This window comes from Anser anser, assembly GCF_964211835.1.
Source record: "Anser anser genome assembly, chromosome: 3".
Classification (NCBI taxonomy): Eukaryota; Metazoa; Chordata; class Aves; order Anseriformes; family Anatidae; genus Anser; species Anser anser.
This window is the reverse complement of record NC_139722.1, coordinates 62,580,295-62,606,153: the sequence shown is the minus strand read 5'-3', so window position 1 is coordinate 62,606,153 and position 25,859 is coordinate 62,580,295. Positions and strand designations below refer to the sequence as shown.

The following is a 25,859-nucleotide window of genomic DNA, read 5'->3' as shown; positions in this document are numbered from 1 at the left end:
TGAGAAGGGAGCTAGACAGAGGGGAGGGTTTTTGAGATCCAAGCATGCATCTTTTCAAATAATGCTGTGGCTCACATATTTCTCCCGGCAGCTCCCCCGTGAACTAGCAAACAATCTGTCTGTTGTTTTCCACTCTGTTTCTTTTAGTTTCAGTAGTGCAAGAAATTGGAACCCTAGGAGTTGAGGACAGAAAGGAAGTAGCCATTTGTGAGAAGAGGCTGAGAGGATTATAGATGTATATGAAGAATGGCAGTAGTCTAAAGTATTTTTGAAGTCACACTGAGTGCAGCTGGTAGTCACTTGAGCTGTAGAAACTGACCATATGTAATACTTACATATGATAGCTAAGTTGGAATTTTTCAGTTTGTAATTTCTACAAATGCCAACTGAGTTTAAGAGTTCAGTATTAATTATCTGGAAGCTTTGAAAAGACTGTTTTCTTAATATAATGAAGGACCAAAAAAGACTGGCATTTCAATGCTGAATTTCTGAGGGGTGAGGGAAAAACCAACCAACCAAACAACAACAGCAAATCTATGGCACCTAAGCTATTTAAGTGGACTGGTAAAAAAAAAAAAAAAATTATAAACAAACAAACCTTGAACACATGGTAAGCACTGCAAGTTCACAAAAAACGCTATTTGGGCACAGAGTTTCAGCAATAGGTACAAAATTAATTTTCCCTTAGTAGAACTATGGCTTATTTAATCTCCAAATGTCCCTCTCTGGCATAATGTTAAGTATTTGTATGTTCTGTCTTAGAGCTCTGCTTATTACAAATCTATTGAAGCGTAGCAGAACAGGTTTCTGAGCATGAGTTTACATGCTTCACATCGTAACCGGACTGCAACTGTCCTCTCTAAGGCTTTGCACACACCCAGTTATCAACTCTTTCTGTAAGAATTGAGAAACTCTGGCAGGATTTGTTACAAATGACGTTTCCCACTTCCTCATGAAGCAACATAAAGCCACTGCATGATGATGAATTTGAGCAAGGGGGAGTACCTTGTATGTTTGTCCTGGTATTCCTACTAAAATGCCAGTCCCCCAGTATTTGCATGATGGGTTCTTAACATGAAGAGACAGGAGAAATAAACTGGGGAGCGGTCCCAGTGAACTTCATTGTTTTGCAGCAATTTGAAGCTGTGTACTTGGGGTCTCGGCGTATCGTAATGTAATTGTTTGAGGTTGGACTTGTAGCCCAACTATGAAAGATCATCGTCAAGGCCTGGGAAAGACATTTTAACTAATACTGTAAGACTTGTTCCAACTACCAGTAGAGCAAAGGCAGTGTGATGGCTGGCGTGCTACAAACGTGTTGTCCTTGGGCCAATATTGATTTACTCCTTTGTGCCCCCAAAATGTATCAAATATATATATTTCTTGGACTGAAAACATGCTTACATTCTGCATAGCCTGCAACTTGATGTGAATTCCTTGGGATTGTTCTAACAGCCTGGGGTGCTGGGAGGGGGTGTGCGTGTGGACACTATCAGGTGTGTGATACAGAAAAAATAATTGGGTATCTTGAAACAGAATGTCAGAGGGCAGTTTTAAAAATTTATTTTATTCCTCATATGGCTTGTAATTAGGAATTCTTAAGGGAGACCTTTTCAGTTTACCTGTCCATATAACCCTACTGCCTCTTTGAAGACTTGCTTCCTCTCCCCTGATAGGGAAATCTTCTCTCAAGAAAGCAGGAAAAAAATTGAAGGAAAATAGTACATTCTGAAAGAAGTGGGATTTCGTATTATTCCCCAGTGTCTCATCACTCCGTCAACTCAATGTTACACTGACTTTGCTGACAGCCACTGAAGGGAATCGTTGTTTTCCAGGGGAATTCATATTGGGTGTGCATTATTCCAGTAGCACTAATTACTCATGATATAGAAATTCATGTTTTGTGACTTCTGTGTGCCAGCCACAAGAGAGAAGGAATATTATTACCCTTTTGACCTGCGTCTGCATGCTGAAGAGGCTGCATGCAAGTCAGCACGTTTCTCAATATCAACCTAACGTTAATTTCCGCCGTACATTGGACAAATCTGTGCAATGGCATGGCTAGATGTAGTTTCATAAATGGCAGCACTGTGTGCTATTTAACCAGCGTTAAAGGTTTGATCTGTAGCTGGGCAATGGATTATCTTTGGCTTTGGTAACTTGTTCGCTTTTTGTACCTTTCATCGGAGCTATAATGTTTGAATGTTCTTCTTCCTACCCACTGTGCAATGGGATTTCTCCCAGCTGCTCTTTTCATCAATACTGACACCATTAATTGAGGCTGTATTCTCTGGCCATTGTTGGGATGGCCATTTTTCACTGAAAAGAATTTAAGAGTAGCTAAACTGAAGCTAGCCATCAGTGAATTCTTTCATTCAAGAAGTCTTGTCATCCTGATGCAGAAACTTCTGTTGGAGTATGAAATACACACTGCTGACTTTTATCTAATTCAAATAGCTGTGTAAAAGTCATCCCTACTTCAGGGATTTATTTCTGCAAATACATATTTTTAAACCTCATTTTTATGACATCGTTTTGCTAGTAATTTTTTTCATAGGTATGCAGTGTACACACACAAAGAGGCTGACTTTACGTGTTTGTGCAGACTGCTTATTTATGTATTCCTACTGAATAATGAAAAGCATCTCAGTTACAGATATCTCTGTTTTTATGTGCACTTCCATGGTGACAGGAAGTTCCAAATAGTTCTTTACTTCAACATAAAATATTAAAAAATAGAATTCACATCAATATTAAAGTAAATCATACCGCTTCGTTATACACAGAAAGCTTTTCCATTTTCTGTGACTGTTTGTTTGTTTCTTCGCTTGTTTTTGTTCAAAGCGGACTTTTTCAGTGCTAGTGAAAAGGCATAAAATCAACAGCTTTCCAAGTTTAACAGAAGAAGCTAAGGATGAGTAGGAAATTAGTTTTGGCAGCATGCTGAGATGAATAAGGAGCTCAGATTTTGTTCCTGTTGGGTCTTTGGCTCCACTGCTGAGACTGGAAGTAGGATGTTAGCTGTTTAGCATTTTGTTGTTTTCCAGATAGCTTATTTTGTGGCACCGAGCACATGATACTTTCCAACCAAACTTGAATTTTGTAGTCAAGAATGGCTCTGACATAGATTTTTCATATTACCGTTGGTCTTACTGCTGTGATCCAAGCAGCCAGTGGCAGATAATTTTAAAGAAATTGTGTGGCTAACTCACAACTTTAAAAGATAGTTGAGGAAATTCTCTTTCTTTACTGGTAGTACACCATTTCATGTACATGCTGCACCGTTTTAACGTGTCTGCCAGAGCTGTTAACGCATGCATGCACAAACAACATCTGTAGGAGATCAGCATCCTGCTGTCTTAGTTCTCACTCTTCAGAACTTCAACCAGAACTGCTACAGTGTTTTGAGCCGACCTATTTTGCATGCGTACTGAGCTTCTTCAGCCTTCTCAAATAGGACTGATTTGTTTTTTGAGTCAATACTGGTGGGAAGAGGGTGCTGCATTATAATTGGAGAATTTCCTGTGAACACATTTTGGAAGGAGGTTATGGAATAATGAGCAATATTTAGTCAGAGTGCTTTCAAGCCGTCAAGTTGTTTTAAGCTAGGAAAAAAAGAATAAAACATTTTCATCATGAGTTTTCACAGGCAGTAGTCCTGCTTGGAATATTCAGGGTTACAACTTAGTCCATTTTGGGGGAGTATTTTACATCTTCATAATTAGAGCACATTCGTAGTTGTTTAATTGTTCTGTATTTTTTACATAAGAGGGATTTCTGGAAAAGTGATCTATTTTGAAAGTAGAATGCTTAGAGGTGCTTAATATTCATTCCCCTAAAAACTTGTTTATGTTGCTATTGGATTTCATACTGTATGATTAATATTCCTCTCCTTCCATTTGCAGACTACTCGCCAATACTAAAGGTCGATGACAGGCAACGGCTTGCTAGAGAAAGGAGAGAAGAACGAGAAAAACAGCTAGGTAAGGCCTATTGTATTGTTTAGCTGTTGCTTTTCTTATTAACTATCACTTGCATTCCATGTTTTTGCCAGTTTGCATTTAGTAGCATTCAGAAAATTGATCATGCTAGATGGGCAGTATCATTCCAGAGAGACTATTACATCTTTAAAGTAGATCTTGTAATTCATGCACATCTCGGGATTCATTGTTGCTATACCTTTCATATACCTGTTACTTAATCTGAATCTTAATGAATATGCGAGGAACTCTTTGTCAGGGAGTGTAGCAGTAGGACAAGGAGTAATGGCTTTAAACTAGAAGAGGGTAGGTTTAGATTAGGTATAAGGAGGAAATTCTTCACTCAGAGGGTGGTGAGGCCCTGGCCCAGGTTGCCCAGAGAAGCTGTGGATGCCCCATCCCTGGAGGTGTTCAAGGCCAGGCTGGATGAGGCCCTGGGCAACCCGGTCTGGTGGGAGGTGTCCCTGCCCATGGCAGGGGGATTGGAACTAGATAATCTTTAAGGTCCCTTCCAACCAAACCATTCTATGATTGAAGAAAACAAATTTAAGTTTACAAGCTGTCAGGCTCTGTACCACACTTTGCATGTGCAAGTCTAGATTGAGCAGGGAAATGACATTTATTCATCTTTTCTTATTACAGTTTACATGCAGCATTTCAAAAATGCATTCACAGACATTTATGTGCGGATTTTGTTTTTGTTTGTTTGTTTGTTTTCCCCGCAAGTTAATAGAGTGGTGCTTCTCCCCTCCTCAAAATATTTTAAGTATCATGGCATACCTTCATTTCTCATTATGTTTGAGATTTAAAGATATCCAAAGAAGGCTTCAGCCATAGTCAGCCCAAGAGCTAGATATTCAGTAGTTGTTAAACACCTGATTTTCCTCATTGGCATCCCTGATACAACCAGGAAAATGCACAGAATTTAACCAGGAAGTGTGTACTTCTGCATGTGAACAGCAGGAGCTGCAGAAGATGAGCCAAGGCCTTAGCTCCAAGCAGGACCCTGTTGTTGCTGGGTTGCAAACTTTACTAATGCAATTGCAGAACTGGCCAGTGTAAGTATGTCTCACCTTGCACAAGCTACTGACCTTCTGGATGATGACTGCGAGTCACTAGAAGTCCGAAGGAGCCTGGGCACCAGATACTGGAAAGCATGCTCTTTAAAATGAATTGTGTTGTCAACTTTAGTGCTCCTTTGACACAGTGAGGTACTCTCCAATAAGGAAAAAGTTTCCCTCGGCTGAAGTCATCTTTCTCTGAGGCTAGTGGGGGAATTTGCTCCTTTATCTCAGCATTCATGCAAGGTGCAAAGTGCTTTTCATTGTTACTACCTTTCTATCATGCACTAATGACCAACTCAGACTATTCTGCCATATAATTTCCTATACTGTCTGAAGCAGTAACATACTTGTATCCCAGCCGATGGGAGAGGATGAGAAATATATCCAAGGGACAGAAATTAGTCATACTGCTTAATGCACTGACTTCATGGTGTTGCAGGCAAAAATACACAGAACTGTTGCTTGCATTCTTAGTCATCCTTATAAGTAACAATGCTCATGAGTTCACTTAGCAACAGGGTCTTGCCTGCTCCTTGCAGTCTTTCCCTTGCAATACATCTAGTGTGAGCTGGAAGCAGCTTCAGGAAAGCTGCAAAGGAAAAGAAGGGTTATTTAATGCTCCAGAGGAACTGGCCATACGTCAAAACAACCAGTTTCTCTTTAATGTGTAATAATGTCTGCAGGGATCAGACTCTCAGAAGAGCTGCTTACTGGAGTTACTTAGATTTCTTTTTGGCAATGGTATCAGAAATATCTAGGTGCTGAGCCCTTTCCCCAGACCTCTTATCTTTTGCTTGGTTTGTATATGTGTTAGATCCTGTTTCATTATGGCTGGTTAATACATCTGGAGAGAGCTTGCTGGGAACTTCAGATACTGGGATTAGTCAGCTTGTCAGCAGCGTAACTGAGGATTAAGCAAGCAGTTGCTCAGTAGAACTGAGAGCACGCCCACCCCCACTCTCTGGTGCAATGAAAGTATAAATCTTGTAAAATGATAAAAGGAAGAGAGGCTGCTGCTCCTCTGCTACACAGCAGCAAAATGTGGCAATACAGAGAACATTTCCATGTTGCGAATCAAGTAATATTTGATGTTATGGTCAGTGGGAAATTCAAACAAAATATATTTTTCCCAGTCACTTCAAATTGATTTGCATCAGAGGGGAAGGAGAACAGTTCTCAAATAATGTGTATGTGAGTAACCATACTGAGTCAGCCCAAATGATGTAGGTAATGATGATACCCTGTAAGGTAGTCATGTTGTAATTTTTATTTATTTATTTATTTTTACATGCTGGACTTTCCAGTATGGGAACAACTATCAATACCCACCTTCCTCTACCTACTGGATTGTGGCTTGAATCATTTTTGAAGGCATATACAACAACCTTGAAATGGCTGAGCTTTTCTGTCCTAAAATATGAGCATAGAAAGAACGCCTCACTCCATATACAGTACTCTTCAGATGTCATTCTTTTTCATTTGTGTGCTGATGTGATTCTTTTTTTCCAGTTAGAACCATATAATCATAGAATGGTTTGGGTTGGAAGGGACCTCAAAGACCACCTAATTCCACCTCCCTGCCATGGGCAGGGACACCTCCCACCAGACCAGGTTGCCCAAAGCCCCATCCAGCCTGGCCTTGAACACCTCCAGGGATGGGGCATCCACAGCTTCTCTGGGCAGCCTGTTACTTTGACTCACCGCCCTCAGAGCGGTTATTTATCTTCCTAATATCTGATCTAAATCTCCCCTCTTTTAGTTTAAAGCCATTACTTCTTGTCTTATCACTACACCCCCTGACAGAGTCCTTCCCCAGCTTTCCTGTAGACCCCCATTAGGTACTAGAAGGTCTCTGTAAGGTCTCTCTGGAATCTTCTCTTTTCCAGGCTGAACAACCCCAACTCCCTCAGCCTGTCTTCACAGCAGAGGTGCTCCAGCCCTCTGATCATCCGCATGGCCCTCTTCTGAACTCACTCTAATCCTTCCGTGTCCTTGTGCTGGGGGCCCCAGAGCTGAATGCAGTGCTCCACGTGGGGCCTCGTGAGACCAGAGCAGAGGGGCACAATCACCTTCGCCCTGCTGGCTGCGCTGCTTTTGATGCAGCCCAGGATACGGTTGGCTTTCTGGGCTGCAAGCACACATTGCTGGCTCATGTGGAGCTCATCAACCAACACCCCCAGGTCTTTCTCCTCAGGGCTGCTCTCAATCCATTCTTCTCCCAGCCCAGGTGCAGGACCTTGCACTTCGCCTTGTTGAACCTCATGAGGTTCGCACGGGCCCACCTCTTAGGCCTGCCTAGGTCCCTCTGGATGGCATCGCTTCCCTCCAGTGGGTCGACTGCACCACACAGCTTGGTGTCATTGGCCGATTTGTTGAGGGTGCACTCAATCCCACTGTCGATGTCACACACAAAGATGTTAATTAGCAGTGTCCTTGAAGAGGTTGCAAACACTGTGTAGTTGGACATGCAAAAGTATCACTTTATCATGGGGTGCACAGCACAAGCACTGTTTAGACCCTTCCCCACCCTATACTTCTGAGGTCTTGTATTAAAATGCCATCAGTCTCACGGTCCAGGATAAAATAAATAAATAAATAAAATAGTTCTATTCTAGGTGGCATTTCTTGAGAAACGGAATATCTTTATTCCCATTTTCTAGCTTCTGTAATTTTGTAGAACTGTGTTGTAACAACAGCCAGAATTAGGCTTCTTTTTCAAACCTGGAGAGCCCTGGTTTATCCTAATAACATTAATGTCCTTCCTCTGCGATGTTTTAACTTTGTACTAGCCATGCATGCATTGCTAGGGTTGTTTTTGGAGGGAAGAGGAAATCTTTATTTCTGGCTTGCTCAAGTGGGTAATATGACAAGATGTTTCGGACAGGACGTCCTAAAATCCTGCTCTTGGAGTTGAGGTTGATGGTATTTATAGGCTTAGACCCTTCAGGTTCCAGAACAAATGAAGGTTACTGGCCCATTTTAATGAATTTGTCATAGATGATACTTCCATGTCTTGAATTCCACCCACCACCACCACCACCCTCCCTGCCTCAAGTTTGTTCCTTGTGTTGTAACGATGCTTTGCTGTAGGGTGGAGAGAGATGCTTTCCTTTAGTTATCCTGAACTCTGATTTCCTAGCTACTGACAAATGAACATTTGTTACTGGAATGATGTGACTTCTCTTGAGAAACATTTCATTTCGTGTGACATAAAAGCAACATTAAACTGGAGTTGTTTTTTTTTTAAATAAGTTGATGTGGAATCTTTCATCCCTAAAAGGGAGAGTTCTGCACGTGCCCGTGATGTATGAGTGTCTTGTGTGTCCTTGTGCGAAGAATTCTCCTGAACTAGCAAGAAAATTGAAAGTTGTGTTGTACTTTCATCTGTATACTTGTCTGCAAACATGATTTAGGAGCTGTCTCATGAGATTTGTGTTCTAGTATGGCAAAGCAGAGATCTTTACAATGGCATGCAAGCTTCATTTTTCGGTGCAGAGCCTAGATAATCAGTCACTCGTGTCATGTGAACCATTGCAAAGAAAAATCTACACTACGTTAAATATCGGGTTTCCTAAAGTTGTATAGATGTGTGTCTTGCTGAAAGAATAGAGTTGGATTTTTTTAATATTGGGACATTTGCCATACAACAGTAAAACATATGAAAGAAGGGATTTTTTTTCCTGTAGAATTAGAAGTTGAATTTAAACTTAATTCATTGTTTTTTTATTCAGGGTATCTGCCAAGTTTAGCCAAAGTTGAGACGTTGAGTCACCTCAAGAGAAATTATTTTTATTTCCCAAAGAAGGGAATAAAAATAACTTATATGTTCACTTCTGTAAGTGATGGTAGTGATCTGTAAGACATCTGTTTCAGCAGCTTGAGCAGCAGGAAATCATATCATTTATCTTCTCTTGAAAATTAACTTGTTCACTCCTCCTGCTTATATCATATGGAGTACTAGTTTAATTGGTTTGGTGTTTGTTTACTGGGCAATATTCTGATATTATGGGGGGGTTGATATGAGACTTATTTCCACTCTTGCATACTCTCTACCTTTAATTTTTTTTTTCAAGTTCTGCTGTACAGTTGTTGATGTTGCTTTCACCGTGGTGTGATGGGTCAATGTGCTCTGCACTCTTGAGGATTTGCTTGCATCTAGCAGTGGTATTTTAGCTGTGTTATTTCACTTATCACACTTGGGGGTCTGAGTACCTATTTTCTTTTCAGTTAGAGTTAAGAGAGTAGAAAAGATGAGTGCTGTCATCTTTGTTGTCTATGTATGTGCAACATATATATATATATCTAATTTTATATATATAATTACTTCACTATAGGGTATGCACTGCTTTTGAAAAGCCATCCCCAAACTTTCAAAAGGTGAATGCCTTGGCTTTTTCTATATGTGACTCATGTTTCCTATGACTAATAAGCTGTATCATTTTTTTCAGCTTTTTTTCTCTCAGGTTTGCCTTTTCATGTGGGCAGAAATGAAGCATGGCTGCTAAGCAATTACTTTAATTTTTTTATTCCCCTGACCATGTGGTAATGTTTGTATTACTTGTTGATATGCAAATACAGACCTTTAAAAGACTATTAGGTTAATCTTTACGTGATTATATAAATAATGCTTTCAGTGTATCCCATGCTCTTTAGAAGCCATATTTTCATTCTGCGCTGTTTCTGCTAGCACTCCTTCCCACAGTGTTTGTGCATGAAGTTAACACCCATCCTTTAACATACAAATATTGCATCTCTGTGTGAGACCAACCCTCTCGGGTCGTGTGAGAGGGGAATGCCAGGAGGGGCTGTGGTCGGTAAGGGCACAACCTGTCAAGTGGGGCCATTCTTAGAGGGCAGGGCGAGGGGAGCTGTCCTGTTCGTCTTGGCTCCAGCCCAGCACGATGGTTTCATCCTGGCTTTAGGTCAGTGTCAGGCTGTGCTTGCTACTCTCGGCTGTGTGTGACACTTGTCAAGGCTGGGTTGTTTGTGAAAAAAAATCATAGTAGAGAGCCTGGTCAAAGCAAAAAAATGTAATAAAAGCTAATTTTTTTTGACAGAGAGCCTCACCCTTGACATTGCCACATTGGCTGCATCTTACTGGCAAACTGAACGGTGGTGAAGAGCGTTGCTCAGCTTTAAAACTTAGTTGTTCCTGCTACTAAACTGTTGGTTCCTGGCAGGATTTTGGTTCCAGCCAACTCTCCTAGCTGATTCCCAGACAAGGTTTGGGAATTGGCAGAGAAAGCCCATGGGCTTTTTCTAATGTATTTTGAGTACTGTCACCGTTTTGGAAGGTAAAGGTTTAGTAGCAGAGATGTTACTCCATGCCAGTTGGTCTTTGGGCACATTTATTAGCCTAGACCTGGTTCTCAATAACTGGAAAAGAAATAAATGAAAATATTTTTCTACAAGAAAAGTTACTGGGATTTTAAAATGGTTTTAATTCTGACAGCCTGAAATAATGTTGTACAATATCTTAGTCCCTGATTCTTGAGCAAACTGTTTTAAGTCTTACATCTATGCAGATTTTATCTACACTAATCCTGCTTAGACGCTGACCCTTTTTATCACAATTACAATCCTAACAAGGACACATGGCTGGTTTAGTTTCTGGCACTGGGAACAAAAGACGGTAATCATGCCATCCAACTTAACTTTTCACTTAAGGAAAAGTTGTATTGATCTTAGGTTTTAGAATGTGTCTGAGTTTCAGGTTGTCTAGATCTATTGCAATCTTAATACCAACAAGGTATAAGCACTAAAATAATATTTAAAAGATCATGCTGTGCTATGTGTTCTTCTCCCAATTGAAAATGATCGTTGGCACAATATCACATTAGTAAAAATTATTCTGTCGGTGAATTCCTCTTGGCTTATTCTGTTCTCTGACGGTGAGGGACAGAACTTTCTCCAAATTTCCACAATCAGAATTCCCACAGAAACTGGAAGTCAGTGGCATTAGTTAGCATCCGAATCATTTTGGGATGTCCTCAGAGGTCCTGAGAGTGCCAGAAGGGTTTATAAGACTAGAAAACAATTTTTAAGGAAGATTAGTTTAAAAATTTCTGTGCTGTATGTCCCTCAGAGCGTGGCTACCAGGGAGAGGTTGGCTTAGCGAATGTGACATTAATCAGCTGTAATTAGAGTTCTGAAGTTCACCTTTTAATTCATTCAGTCAGCCATTTCTGCGGACTGCTGAAACATTCCCGTTTTTGGGTACGGTTAAAGCAACACCGATCCATTTTTCTGCTAAGGCAGCAAGGAGGGGATCACAGTCTCAGGCAGTGCGGAGCTGGCAGCCAGGAAAGGTGAAGCAGTGGTCAGAGGAGAAAGCTGCTGCTGAGGTGAGTGTTGTGAAGTCAGGAAAGAAGGCTGGAAAGCTTGGCAAAGACTCTGAGCTCTCTAGTCAGGTCAGCTATCCGTCCAAGGTGAGTGCAAAAGGCAGGCTGAGAAGGGGCAGTGCTAGACTGATCTGCCCTTATTATAGGCAGTAACCAGAAGAAAAAGGGCTGAAGTGAGAGACAGCAGAAGGGCCGGCACAAGGGGAGCTGAGAGGACGTCTAGTTGTTCCACGTGGATAAGTAGAAAAGGGAGGCTTTGACGCCTCATGCATGCTCCTCTTCCCCTCGCAGTCTAAAGCTCTGCAAAGCATGGCACACTGCATGCATGAAACTGCATCAGGGAAAGACGCTACAGAATGTGTTACACAAAAGAAATGTGCGTGGTTTGTAGTTAACCGAGCATCTCCTGCATTAAATTAGTTAATTACAGTGTAAAGTTGACTGGTTTCAAGTCTTGCATGTCTTTTACTATTGAAATATTTCTTTCAGGATTAATTTTGTTTTTCTTTTGCTCGGTTATTTTGCTACTTCAGAATGAGGTGCCAGAAGCATAGTCTCATTATGTTCCTTTGTAGTCTAATCCAGCAGTACTAGTTTGCAAACAAGCAGAAGGTATTAACCACATGTCTAGGGCTCAATTTCTAAATCCTGTTTTTATGCTCTAATTTCGTGTCCTTGTATCGCACGACTGCATTCCAAGCTATAGATTGTACTAAGTAAAGAGAGAAAACAAAGATGTGAATTTTCTTGTGTATTTTCCAGCTTTAACTAATTAATGTTCCTCTGCTATTTAAGCTTTCAGCACACAGACACTATTTGAATGACGACTGAGCTTCCTTTAAATGATTCTTGCATGTTGTCAGTGTGTGTTGATATAAGGCTCAGTCCCAAGAAGAAGCCTTTTCTTTGGACTGTGTCCCTTGCTGGAGTCCAGGATTGGGTCAGCGCTTAGTATAGCTCTTAGCACAGCTTCTTTAAGAGCCACCACAAAAGTGGGTATTTTCCCCCTTCCACGTCCTGGAAATCAGCTGCTCTTCCAAGTTGATTGGACCTTTTAGAGATATCTTCTGGTTCCTGTAGGCTCATCTGCTGCTTCTGTCTGCCAGCAAGATATATATGTGTCCCTATCCATGAAACATAGAAGCACACCTATGCATTCAGAACAGGGCTTAACATTTTTTTTACCCTATAACAGGCTTTTTTTAGCCCTTGAGTAAACTTCAATACTTTACCTTACATTTACTTTTTTTTTTTTTTAATTTCTGTCTTGAGTAGCAGGACAAAAGTTTCTGCAAATCCATATATAGGTTCATGAGAATGAAATTAAAAAAATATATTTTAAACTCAGTTTTCCTTCATTTTTTCCTGAAGAAATCATCATACACCTCAGGATATTAATTTGTCACTGTATATACCTGCCTTGTAGATGGCAACAACAGAGCCTTAAGTTTATGCAAGAATAACAGCAGTGCATCCAAGAAGCAGTGAAAACAAGGGAGATGTGTTGTTCTGGCCCTAATAAGAGAAATTTAGGAATTAATACCTCAAAAGAATAAAAACAAGACTCTGTTTCTGTATCTGTGAAAAAGGTAAATTAATGAAAATAGATGTTATACTCTCTATCAGAAAACAGGTGTGTTTGTATCATAAATCATGGTTGTATGTACCAGTTAAACACTTTGTCTGAGCATAAAATTTGCAGCTTCCTCATGTTAACAGATGGATGTATATATTGTCTGCTAACTTTTGCCTGTATCTTGGAGGTTTGTTTGAAATGTTTATTTTTTTTTCTGTTATAATTTATTCCAGCCTAACATTTCCATTTGTTTTGGTAATCCATCAGTAATTTATGGTTCTGTTATTGAGCAGGTTTTCATTATCAAAAAGCATGAGCTTATTACCTCTTCTGCTAAGAGAGGCAGAGAGTCAAGGATGAGTGTTACCATCCAGAGGTTTGGTATTCTGATTGTCTTCCCAGCAGTGAGAGTGTGTGAAAGTTAACTCTTCTACATACTAAGACATAAAAATATTTTAAGCCTTTCTCTTCCTGAATTACTTCTTGAAAGTTCAAATATGCTAATTTCATTAATTTTCCTAAACAACATGACAGGCTGAAGCCTACAGAAGCAATCATAAATAGTATCCCAGGAAGGTCTGACATTAGTGACAACAGGTGGAGCAAATAATCTCCACGTTTTTATCGGGCAAATCAGTATTCCAGTGGCATCAGTTAAGAAGTTTATCTTTGCTTTCCTTAATTTGTCATATCCTTCAGGAAGGGCTTTATTTTCCGTAGATAACCAGTGAGCCTTTCCCAGCTGCGTTGCCATTGTAAGCAGATTCCAGGCACGGAAGATTCAGATGATCTCAGAAGCTGTGGAAGTCTTTTGGCCCACAGGATTGTGTTGTCTTGATGTGCTCATTGGACTTCTGTGACTACTGGGTAGAAGCCAACACGCTGCAGCTATGTAGACTTTGACGACATCTGCATATGTTCGTGGTCTCAGCATATGCTGACAGAAGCCATATTTCATAACTTGCCTTTTAGGTCGGTTTGCATTAGCCTGGTGTCAGCACTGATGAACTTAGTCTCTGCGCTTACTGCACTGGCCTGCTGTTAAATTCGGCAACCTGCCAGAGCTGTGGCTGAGGCGAGGGGAGCTCGGGTGGGCTGTGCTGCCCTGCAGCCCCTCTGCCCGCCTGAGGCGTCCTGTGACAGCAGAACCCAGTAAACCCCTTCGACAGTATGTCTGCCCTGGCCGACAGCTCTTCACCTGGATCAGCCACAATTAACACTGGCGGAATGAAAAAGACTTGGAAGAAACCTGGCTTTAACCAGGTTGTTTCCGTGATCCGTCTGATCTCAGTCCCGTGAGCAACACTGTCAGCCTAGGGGAGGGCGAATGCTGTTCCCTTTGGGGGCAGCCAACAGTTCGGTTAAAATGGTCATGAAGCCTCACCAGAAAAATTAAAAGTAAATAACATTTTAAAAGGTGTGTGTTTTCAGTAGGGTGTTCTGAACACCTAGAATCAGTTTGTTTATTTGTTTTATTTGGTTTTGGTATGCTGTTAAACAACACAAAGCTCTGCTAACTAAAGGCTAGAGTTGCTGTCCTAGAGTATAGGACTGTAAAAATAGGCTCCTTTTTCAAGACTGAATTTAAAAAATACTGCCTCAGTCTAAGGAAAAAAAATAAATCCTTACCTTGGTAATTGAAAGGTTTTTTGAAACTGCTTTCCTGATTTCCTGCTTCTGCTGCATTATCAATGAATTCCTTTGCATGATTTTCTCTTGTGGTTCTTGGTGTTTTTTTTTTTCTTGTGAAAAATGTATTTCTTCACATGCATTTATTCCTGTACTCCCATCTGTCAGTTCATGAAGATCAAGAAGTATGCTGTTTTTTTAAAAAAAAACACATGTAAGAGTTTTTTAGAACAGTAATTTCTGGGACCTAAAACTTTCAGGGCAGTAATGGGGAGAGAGAGGTCCAGTGTATCATACGTAGCTGCTTTAATGTGCGCTACAATTTGAGCATGTGTTCCATGAGAATTCATACCTTCACAAAAATTCAGACCCTGATGGGGAGTAAAATTCCTCTTGTATAGTGCTTCTTGATTTGTCTTGATTTGTGCTTCTGAAATGTTGTTCAGAGCTCTGCAGCAGTGGAGGTATGTAACAGATTTTAAAGCTCACTTTTATTCCAGTTTCTTTGGTTGTTAACGTTTCCTTCTGGTTAGCTGCTGGTGCGGGTAACAGTCCAGGTACTACAATTATCACCCCCAACCACTTCTATCAAAAGAGATCTGCATTGATCATTAAAGGTATTTAGTGGTGATAGAGTTTTATCTTTCTTTTTACAGTGAAAGATTACAGAGAATTGGCATGGTTTGTACAACAGAAGTGTGTTCACATTATATCTGACTTGTGTATTTATGTCTTTTAAGACATTCTTTCTTGCACATAGAAACTGCATGGTCAAATAATTTGACCATTTCTGGTGGTAGTTCACAGTAATTAAATTGAAATTGAATTAAATGAATGTGTGACCAGGGTACGTGAAGTTTTAACACATGGAGAGATTATGAAATTATGTATGTCTTAAGAACAGGATTTCAAAACTTTTTTTTCAAAAGTTATTCTGATTTTATTAAAGGTTTCATCACATATAGCATGTTAATATTTTTATTTCTGATTTTTCTCATAGCTGCAAGAGAATCCATCTGGTTAGAAAGAGAAGAGAGAGCTCGGCAACATTATGAAAAACACCTAGAGGAGCGCAAAAAGAAGCTTGAAGAGCAGAGATTAAAGGAAGAGAGAAGGCGAGCTGCCGTAGAAGAAAAGCGAAGGCAGAGATTAGAAGAAGATAAGGTAAAAAGGAATGTCATGAAAACACTTCTCAGCATGCTTTCATTGTACCATATGATAACATCAAACTTTTTCTTCTAAACTTAACAGCAAGAATGTAATGTAAGCCATGGTCAGTATGAGAGAGAACACAGAAGAGAATTTTTATTAAGCCTTACAGGCACAGATACCACTTTTTCAAGTGTCCTTTGTGAATCTGTTGCAGCAAAGTTGAGCGTATCTGGGTTACAGTGTGTGGCACTACTCAAACTTGCACAGAAAAATACAAATTGTGTGGTTCCTGTATGGTTGTGGGCTAATTTGTAGCCATGCAGTATAAGGGTAGCTATGTCTTAGTTACCTTCTAACAAATCCTTCAAGACAGTGAGTGTGTATATGACATAGGGTAGTGGGTGATTTGTCCCAGTTAAGCTGGGAGCTGCTTGCAGTGCGATCTTAGGTAAGTCAGCTCATCCTTGTATTTTTTGTTCCTTCTCTCTCTCTCACTGGCTTAGTATTTAGTACGTGAGAGATTTAAGGTGGGAAGTAACCCTGGTGCATATTTGTGCAGTAGTTGCCATAATAGGGCCACTATTTTTTCTCGGCAACTCTGCTTATGTTGGCAACACACCTTACCTTTTCAAAATTACAGTTAATAGTTCAATTTATTTATGGCTTAATTACTGCTTAATCCTGTTCTAGAATTAGGTTGGTCCATCTGAGCGCGTGTCTTACCAGGCAGCGCGTAAGCTTGAACACAACTCCAAGATGCCTGCTAAGTTTTGACCATGGGGAGGGTAGCAGAGTTTGAGAGGATGAATTTTAAACCCAGTGGTATCCAAATGTATTATCCTGTTGTACTTAAGGAACGACATGAAGCCGTTGTACGTCGCACAATTGAAAGAAGCCAGAAGCCAAAACAAAAGCAAAACAGGTGGTCCTGGGGAGGAGCGCTACATAGCCGCATTAATAACACAGGTAAAGAGGGAGGCCTGGTTTGTTAGCCAGTTTCCCTGCCCTGCCAGTTAAAAGGAATTTACTTTGCTTCTTTTAAAAAGACAGATGATTCAGTGTATGCTAGTTTAAATTCTCCGCTCTTGATCTTATTATTGCTAGCAATGGCATGTTTCTGACATTCTTGTGTAGCAAAAACATAACAAGGAGAACTCAGAACAAAACTTAAAACTTGTTTCAGGATTTGACTAATTCTATAATTCTACTTTGCTACAGCTTCTCGCTTCTGCTGCTTTGCTGTTGTTTGTGTGTGTCTGTGTTGGTGTGCTTGTGCTGTGTCAATTTTGTGATATGAGCTACTGTGTGCCAATGTTAAATATCATGGCTCAAAAAATAGTTCTGGTGGAAATGACCAAATACTGATATTAAAACAGGCTAAGGAAGAAAACTTATTTGTGATAAGCTATCTGTGCCTTGTACAGATATTCAGGGAGACTGGAAAAAGCCCCCCTTTTCCCTAGAAAAGCTTAGGTGGGCAAATTAAGTGAATTTTTGCTGTATGCTTTATTCTTCAATTATGTTCTGTAACTGAATCTGCCAGTCATTAATTTATATGTGCCCTATTAAATATGACTAGCCCAAAAAAGAGAACATCCTATATTTCTTTCACCAGAAAGTGGTACTTAAAAAGAAAAGAACTCTTCTCTTCCTACTCTAACGAGTACATTTAAATGCATGCAGTATTTCATTAAGGAGGGGGAAAATGCTGAGAAAAGGATAGTCTGAAATCTAATTTGCCATATATAAGCTCAATAAACAGTTGTTTTTCATAAAAGGTTACTTTTTTTTTTTTTTGCTTAACTCTGTGTAACTTGATTTTTATTTTCTTTACTGTGGAAAATCATTGTCTTGCATTCTGTCCCTAGGTTATTTTTTTGAATCATCATTCACCTTTCTCGATTTAGCAGGCCTGGAGCACCACTTCAGATCTCTGGGTGGTGCTAGAAAACCTGGTACATAATCACTGTGGTTTGTTGATTCCTTTACCCATAGCTAGTTCTCGGGAAATGAGATCATCAGAAACTAAACCACCCTCACGTAGTTGCGATGCATGCTTAACATCATGTCAATAGACTAGAACTGTTGTTAGTCCCAGATTTTGTTGTTGTTATTATTTATTTTTAATATGGAGAGTTATTAATGGCTGACTCTAAAGATCTGGCACAATTCACCAACATGATATGTAATATTCTGTCTACTGCAATTCAAGGAGACCCAATTTAAATCTTTTGTGTTTTCTTTTTTCTCTAAAATGTTTTGGCGTACTTCATGTCACACTTACTTTGCATGTGAAGACGTAAAACCAGCTGCATTGATGCATACATTGCTCAGTTTTTTAATAACAAGAAGCCAGCAGTCTTCTAGGCAATAGATTGCATTTGGCCTGTTCTACATTCATAGGTTTCCTATTGCCAACATGTACATACAAATCCTCGTACTGGATTTTATTCACTTGGATAGTGTTCATAGATCCAAGAGAAATGTCGGCATGCCAAATGCAAGTGGTGATTTTCATACTGTCATTTGTCAGCTTCAAAAAGTTGTTTTATGCAGCATATCCACTAAACCAAATGTAGAAACTTTTTTTTTTGTTTCCTGTAGTGATCAACTGTATATCCTCTCAGATATAGGTTAGGTATCAGAGATCAAAAACTGAACCCCGTTTCCCACAAATACTGTTCTGACCAAGTTCTATGACACGTGAGGGCCGTGTATCCTGTCTCCAGTGCTGAACACCACACAACGCTCATAGATCAATGCAATATAATCTTGCCACCCTACAGAGGTCTTGTTCATATCCATAATAATTATGTTTCTCCTTTTAAAACCCACTTTTGAATTTTTCATCCCCCTTTCGTTACCTACTTTGCTAGTTCTGAACACTGAGTCATCCTAACATTAGATAAAGTGAGTAAACGATCATATGGGATAGGGGAGAATCTTTCTTTCTTTCCCCCAGCCAGTTACAGTGAATCCTATATAATTCATAGATCTGGGAAGAGTAAAGGTATTTTTCATGCGCTGTATTTCTATGCAGTTTTCTCTACCTACAATGAATATACTTTAATCCACTAGATCAAACAGCTAAATATAATGTTGATGTACTTGTCATAATCGGTTGCAGATAATCCTTCAGCATCCTCCTCTTTAATGTTATCGGTGCCCTGATCTTATATCTGCTTCCAAAACAGTATGTGGATGTATCTGTGGACACACGGAATATGAATCAGCAGAGCATTTAGGCATGTGCTCAAGCCTCACTGGATTTCAGCGTGTTTAAATGCTTTGTTGAGTAACGTTGAGGATCAGTACATGCAAAAATGTAAGCAAAAGCACAGTCAGCTCTCCCAGCATCTTCTGATTGCCACCTTTCTGAACAGAAACTTGCAGTGGAGGATATTTAGTTGATGCACTTAGATTTTTATTTATTTATTTATTTATTTATTTATTTATTTATTTATTTATTTATTTTTGAGGGAGAAGAGAAAGCACATAGCTGGCCTGTCCAGCTCATTCTTCCTCTTTGGCCCTTCCTAACAACTTCCCATGGCACATACACACATGCACAAAGCACGTATGATCTGCATTCTTGAAGGAACCATCATTGTCCCAACAGGGTGCAGATGCTGACTCTGCAGCAGTTGCACAGGCAAATGCTGTAATGCTGTTCTAAAGTCCACAGAGACTAAAAGCAAAATAAATCCCTTTAGTATCACGTACCAAGTGTGCATCACAAGAAGTCTGTAGCCTTCTACAGAGATTCATTTTCTTTATCTATTAAGCTGTGTGTAGTTAGTCAATCCAAAACTGCAACTTCATTCACAGCAGGTAGAAAATGACTCTGTGGTGGGAAATTCACCACTTTCACAGAACTATGGAAGTTATGTCTTTGAATTCCTCTTGTACTTACCATTGCTTCCCATGTGGACTAGCCTTCCCTTAATCTTTCAGTATGATTTTATCACAATGCTGGCTCTCTGCCTAATAACAGTGCCTTGCCCAATGTCACCTTTGATTCAGGTGCTAAAGGGTTTGATATGAACGACCTCATGTTTCCAAGTCCTTTCCCTGAAGCTCTCTATTTTGAGACATGAGTGATGGGTTTCTGAGCATATCAAAAGGAACATGGAAATACCATCTTGGCTACTAGTATCTACTTCAAATCTTCCATTAAGGTCCTTGGATTGCAACCTGATTGATAATCAGTGAACAGAATATTTCAGACATTTTAAATTTAAATTGGACAGGTTTGTGCCCAGTCTTTGAGTCATCTGTACAACGTCTGCTGAGAAGTCCTTTCTATTTTGAAAGTTCTTGTGGTAGAGCAGGAATGACCTAGTCATGTTTTCCTCCTCCCACTAGTGAGCTAGGAACTGGCATTACTGCATGTGGGCTGTCAATTAGCATTATCTCCATTTGTTTTAGATCCAGACAGGCGGTCTGTTTCAACAATGAACCTTTCGAAACATGTTGATCCAGTCATTAACAAGCGGCTCTCCTCCTCATCTGCAACATTACTAAATTCTTCAGACAGAGGTACAGTTTCAAAGAGGACAAAAAAAAAAAAAGAGCGAGAAAGAAAATGTCCTGTACTGATGTATGGCTTTGCACGTAAAACAAGTTTCTGAAGTCATTTTCTGTACTTTATCTAAATGGAGTGAAAAGACTCCAAATGTGAAAAGTAAATGGTTGAACATCTTTTTTTCCTGTGAGAACAAATATGTATTTCTCATTTTTAAAACAAGAGAATTTACCTAAACAATCTTCCTTCAGCAAATGATAAAAGCGGTGCTTCTGTCAGGTTTTTAGTAAATGAGGTACAGCAATTGAAAGAACACATCTCTCCATAGTGCATGCAATCATTTATGACCTTTTATTTACATTAGGCCATTTTGTCATTATTTTGCTTTTCTTTTACTTTGGTAGTAGTTCTTGAGTATCTTAGAACATGTTGCATGAAGCTTTCAAGCAGTTATTTTATTACCACTTCTGATTTATTTTTTTTTAATGAGGGGATATGGGGTTTTTCATACAGTGTCTGTTTATTGACTTTGTCTTTTAAAGATTGCTTTAGTTTGGTGTATGTTTTTGATGTTTACAACTCTGCACAACTGATAAACAGTCAGGCTTTTATAAGTTAAGGTAGCTGAATTGCTGCCTCTGTTCTGAGGATTTATGGGGTTTTGAAGCACTGAGCCAAAAGGAGTTTAATAAAAGAATGTCTCTTGTATAACTTGTGCAAACAGCTTTGTAGTAAAGTACCCAGTAGGGATATTTTGTCCTCTACTGAGAATGAGAAGTTCTGTCCCATTTCAATCCAGATAAGTGCATATTTTCAAAAACAATTTTTGGAATGGAGCTTCAGTTTTATTGCAAAACCGGGTGGTAGGCATCATGATTTGTATGTTTTAAGTGCCACGTTTCACGTGCATGCTCGTATGTTTGTTTCAGATTGATTTAACCATGTTAATCCTTGTGGGTTAACACAGTTGTGGAGTCTGGTAACCTGTGGAAAATAGGGTTATCGTAGGAAATAATTTATTCCAAAGCTCCAATACTTTTTCACTCTAAATGTAGAAACCCAAGTAGTTTTTATTTTGTTACCTTTTTAGGTGTGTATGTATATATATTGTTTCCAGGTGGTCCTTTGCCAGGGGTGATTCTTTGAGGAAGGATCTCGGGAGGAAGAGGGAACAGCAGATGGCATTAAATATGAAGGGTAGTGTCTTATGGGCTGTAGGTCAAAGTGCTGTAGTTTTTGCCACCGATTTCAAATCCTGGAGAAGTTAGTACTAGGCAGTCTAATGATGGGGGAAGGGAAGGAATAAGGAAGTGAGGGCCATATGTAAAAAACTTTAAATGCCAAAACATTCCTTGCTTAGCGTCTCCATTAAAACCAGCACAGGACTCCTCAGAAGTCTCATGTCTTTCACAGACTCCAAGGCAGAAAGCAAACCCAAATGCTATAAATGCCCTCTTTCTCGTGCAGTCATACACCCCAGTCTAGCTGAGCACACTGAGTAAGTGCTGCTGGCAGCCCAGCTGGCCTCAGCATCTTAAGACACGTGCTTAAAGGAATGATCTGCCTGTCTGCTCCCCTTGTCACCTTCCAGAGGGCACCCAATCATGTTTTGTCGTGTAACACATACTCCTACCCACAAAACAGGGAGCTGGAGATGAGGATGATAAGCTTACCCTAAGTGGCTTACAGCTGTCATCAAGAACATGTCTTCTGTTAAGCAGTAGTTTATTGTTTTTGTTTATTTATTTTTTACTATTTGAAGGACAGGATTTATTATGACCCAGCCAAAGACAATAGTTTTCATTAGTGGATTGCCTGGTGGATTTCTTTTAAGTATAATACTGCTACATAGTTCTTTATGAGAATTTTATAATCAGGCAGCTAGAACAGGCTTTTATGTGAGTGGTACAGGTCTGGATAGTTCAAACTTTGTAATAAAATATGAAGAAAAACATTCAGTTGGAGAAAGCTGCTGTCAACCAATGAATTCTGGTAATGGTGCTCTTTAAGGAAAACTTAGCAAGTGGATACTACCGTAGATAAAGTATGACTTCCTTAGTTTAGAAAAGCAAAACCTGCACTGTAGTTATGATGTTCTTCCTCTGCAGTGAGAGAGTTTCTCTCAAAACATGTGATGGTCTTGATCACTGCATCACCTTTGTCTGCCACCTGTATAGCAGAAGTTCAAGGGCTCCAGTATTGTTACCTGCTGAAGGAGAATCTAAGGATAGAATAGTCTTTCCCATCTGCTCCTCAGCATTTTTGTGTCTGTCTGTGAGCAACCACCATGTATCAGTGAGAGTCTTTCCTTTGCGGTGCTCATCAGGAGACCTGTTAAATCCATGCCTCCCATCTGTTGCTAGAAATAATCAGATGCTATTGTTTGCTTACTTACAATTTATTCTGCTGCTGCTAAGACAACTTTCCAGTGTTCAGCTGGTATATACTGAAGATAAATACAGATGACTGTAAGCAAGTCATTGTTGCCAGCTCCCTGACACTTTGTGGTTTTTTTTGTTTTGTTTTGTTTTTGTTGTTGTTTTGTTGTGGGGTTTTTTTTTGGTGGTGATGGACTTTTTTTTTCTAGTCACAAGTTAGGCAATAAGGACCTTCATTGATATGTTTAAACTAACCTGTTAGTAGCTGGAGGTAGGGGTACTTCCACCAGCACCTGTACTAGGAATGTGCTTCCAGTGTAGGAGTGAGGAGCAAATAGCCCTGAAAGTGGTAGCCTAGCATACCATGAGAGGAAAAACCAAAACCAAAACCAAAACAACCAAAACAACAAAAAAAAACTTTTCTCTGTCAGGTGTTTCGAAGTAGTAAAGCTTGAAAATACCACCACAGTGCTTTAAAAACAAGAACAGCAAGGAAAAAAAATAAAGAAAACAAAATGACCTCAATGTTTTAAAGCTCTTCTTATGATTTTCTTATTATTCTGGGACACTCTTTGTTTTGTATTCAGCTTGCTTCAGTGTGAACTGTACACCAAAGCCCAGTTGTTCAAAGAATTTAGTTATTAATGCTCTTGTACTTGGAACTTGCTGAGCCAAAGTTTATCTGGCTGTTCTAGGTTGATGGTAACGCTAAGGACTGGTAGAGTATGTATTTTAAGTGTCAAGGGTGGTGTTTTCAGGGAGCTGTGCATTTGGAAAATTCAGTCAGCAATGATGGTGATCTGCAAAACCTAGATGTGTTTAAATGAACTCTGACCTAAACCCATTTTAGAGATTTAGGGAGATTCACCTCCAGGCTCCTGGCTGAAACTATTTTGACACCTTCAAACCACTGCTTGAAATAGACCAACAAAACCCCGCTTCTCTCTCTTCGCTCACTGTTGGAGCAAGTCAGCTAACCCTCTCCCAGACGCTGCCCTGGTGCTGTTAGTTGGGTGCTGTGGGCACAGCATTGCTTCCAGGAGGCAACGTGCGTAAGGTTTGGCCTCTTCACAGTACTTGTGCTGTGGGGCCTCACATGTAAGATCTGCAGCTGGCCCACAGGACCAGATTGCATTATGGCATTTACTTATCAGCTCTTTGCAGCTATACAAACAAACTCCAGTAAGTTCTTGGTATGTATGGTAATGACTTTATGGCCTAAAATTTCAGGGATCACTTTCTAAGGTGTGGAGCCAATATCTGTGCAGCATTCTTCTTCTGATGAGTTGTATGGTCTTTCTGTTAAACAATGGTAGGAGAATTAATCCAGACTCAGCACCTAGTAAAGCCTGAGACGACAAAAAAGGTGCTGTCTTGCAACAGTAGGCTTAAAAATGATCATACTAAGCATAACACACAGTGAAGAAAGGAAGCAAAGATTTTACCACGGTTGTGTACAGTTTAATGGTAGTCTTTTGATTTTTTTTTTCTTCATTGTTAAATTGCAAGTTTAATGATGATGTGTGTGCTGTAATGGAGGTCTCTTTAGTGTATTTTGTGTCTCTGTATAATCTGTACCAACACACAATGGAGCTATTAATCACAGAGCGCTGGCAGTAGTATATTATGTAAGGACACTTATCCAGAGAGCCTGCTGTGTTTGAGAGTACTGTATTTCTCTATTAATGACACTTACTGAGTTAGCAGAATTTAGGGGAGCAGTTTGAGAAGTGAAAAAACAGCACCGAGGGCAGATTAGGCCATTATAATCTCATAGGATGAGATTATCGAGATCAGCCCCTCTTTTCATGGGGCTCTCTGTGGAGTGAAGACAGATTCCAAGTTTATGACTATTAGAAGTGATGAATCTCTCGTGTTAAAAATGCAATTTAGTCTCAGCTTTATTGCAGCCAGTCATGTCAATGAATGTTTTTAGAGACTACACCTCCTAAATTCAAGTTGCAGTTTTCTTGCCATAGACACCAAACTTAGGCCAAGGAATGCTGAGGTGTAAGAAGACATGATTTCACCCACAACACTGAGATTATTGCTATGGCCTAAGCTTAGTATAATGAACTCTGGGAACTAGTTGAATGTTTTGTTTTGTTATGCTAATAATAATAATAATACTACCCTTTATTTATTGCATCAGAATATTGAAGAACCATTCAGTTAAACTGAACAATAATTTATAGGATTCTTTTGGATACTCCTTTCCCATAATCAATGTTTAAATAGTATTATTTTTTTTTTTTTTTATAAGGCAAAGGGAAAATATTGGCAAGCTAAATTTGCATTGTGCAGTGTTGGGAAAAGCAAGATGAGGGAGTGTTTGCAGCCAGATCAGCATGCATAAAGTGTTTTCAAAACAGACTAACAATGCAAAAAGTTGGGTCTTGTTACTGTTGTAAATCAAAAAATTGTCATTAGGGGGATTTCTCACAGAATTAGTGATCAAATGCACACCATGTATAGCTGAGATGACTGTAGCTGCTGAGCCTGGTATCTGCAGCTCAGGCACACTGTATCCTTTTGTGATGCTTTGACAAAGCCTCTTTCAATGACACAAATCTGTATATTAATGAAAAACACTCTTTGTTTTTTCTAGGCTGGAAGACTGCAGAAGTTGTTTTAGAAATTGATCTTATTTATTTGTATGTAGTATGTGGAAAGAGTTTGGGACACAAACATCTTTGTCAGAGTCTGTATTTAGGAATGGCAACAGCTCTCCTAATACAGAAGTTATCCTACCATTCTTGATAGTAGGGAATGTGGGATATGTCAAAAATATCAGTATTAACCTGATAACTATTTAGAATAACGTTACAGACAGTAGCACAAAACAAACGTTCAGCACTGTGTTCTATAGGAATTCCTCTACTAAAATGGAATAAGAATAAAATGCAAAACAGAGTGATTGTATGGTTTGGGTCTCTAAAGGACAGTTTAAAGATTTCTGTGGGTATGTAGCAATGAGGTTGCAATACTAATACCTCTGCAACGCGTAGTCATTTGCAGTGTCTGATCTAACATCTTGCTTGTATGATGCACGTTCAGCTCGCCGTCTGCAGCTCAGTCCATGGGAGAGCAGCATCGTTAGCAGGCTCCTGACGCCCACTCACTCATTCCTGGCCCGAAGTAAAAGCACAGCTGCATTGTCTGGAGATGCAGGTAAACTTCCAAGAGCAGAGACTTCATGTCTCAGCCACTTATT

The 25,859-nt window shown here is 39.7% G+C and overlaps 1 protein-coding gene across 10 annotated transcripts in view; it reads left to right on the top strand.

Annotated features, from left to right (window-relative positions):
• Nucleotides 1–25,859, top strand: part of MAP7 (microtubule associated protein 7) — a 111,587-nt gene that overhangs the window by 59,131 nt on the left and 26,597 nt on the right. For all 10 annotated transcript variants that reach the window (XM_083828378.1, XM_083828381.1, XM_083828376.1 and 7 more), the window contains 5 exons: nt 3,906–3,983; nt 15,591–15,754; nt 16,597–16,708; nt 20,171–20,281; nt 25,703–25,816. In XM_083828378.1, the coding sequence (XP_083684504.1) occupies nt 3,906–3,983; nt 15,591–15,754; nt 16,597–16,708; nt 20,171–20,281; nt 25,703–25,816 (579 nt within the window). The remainder of the gene's footprint in view (nt 1–3,905; nt 3,984–15,590; nt 15,755–16,596; nt 16,709–20,170; nt 20,282–25,702; nt 25,817–25,859) is intronic.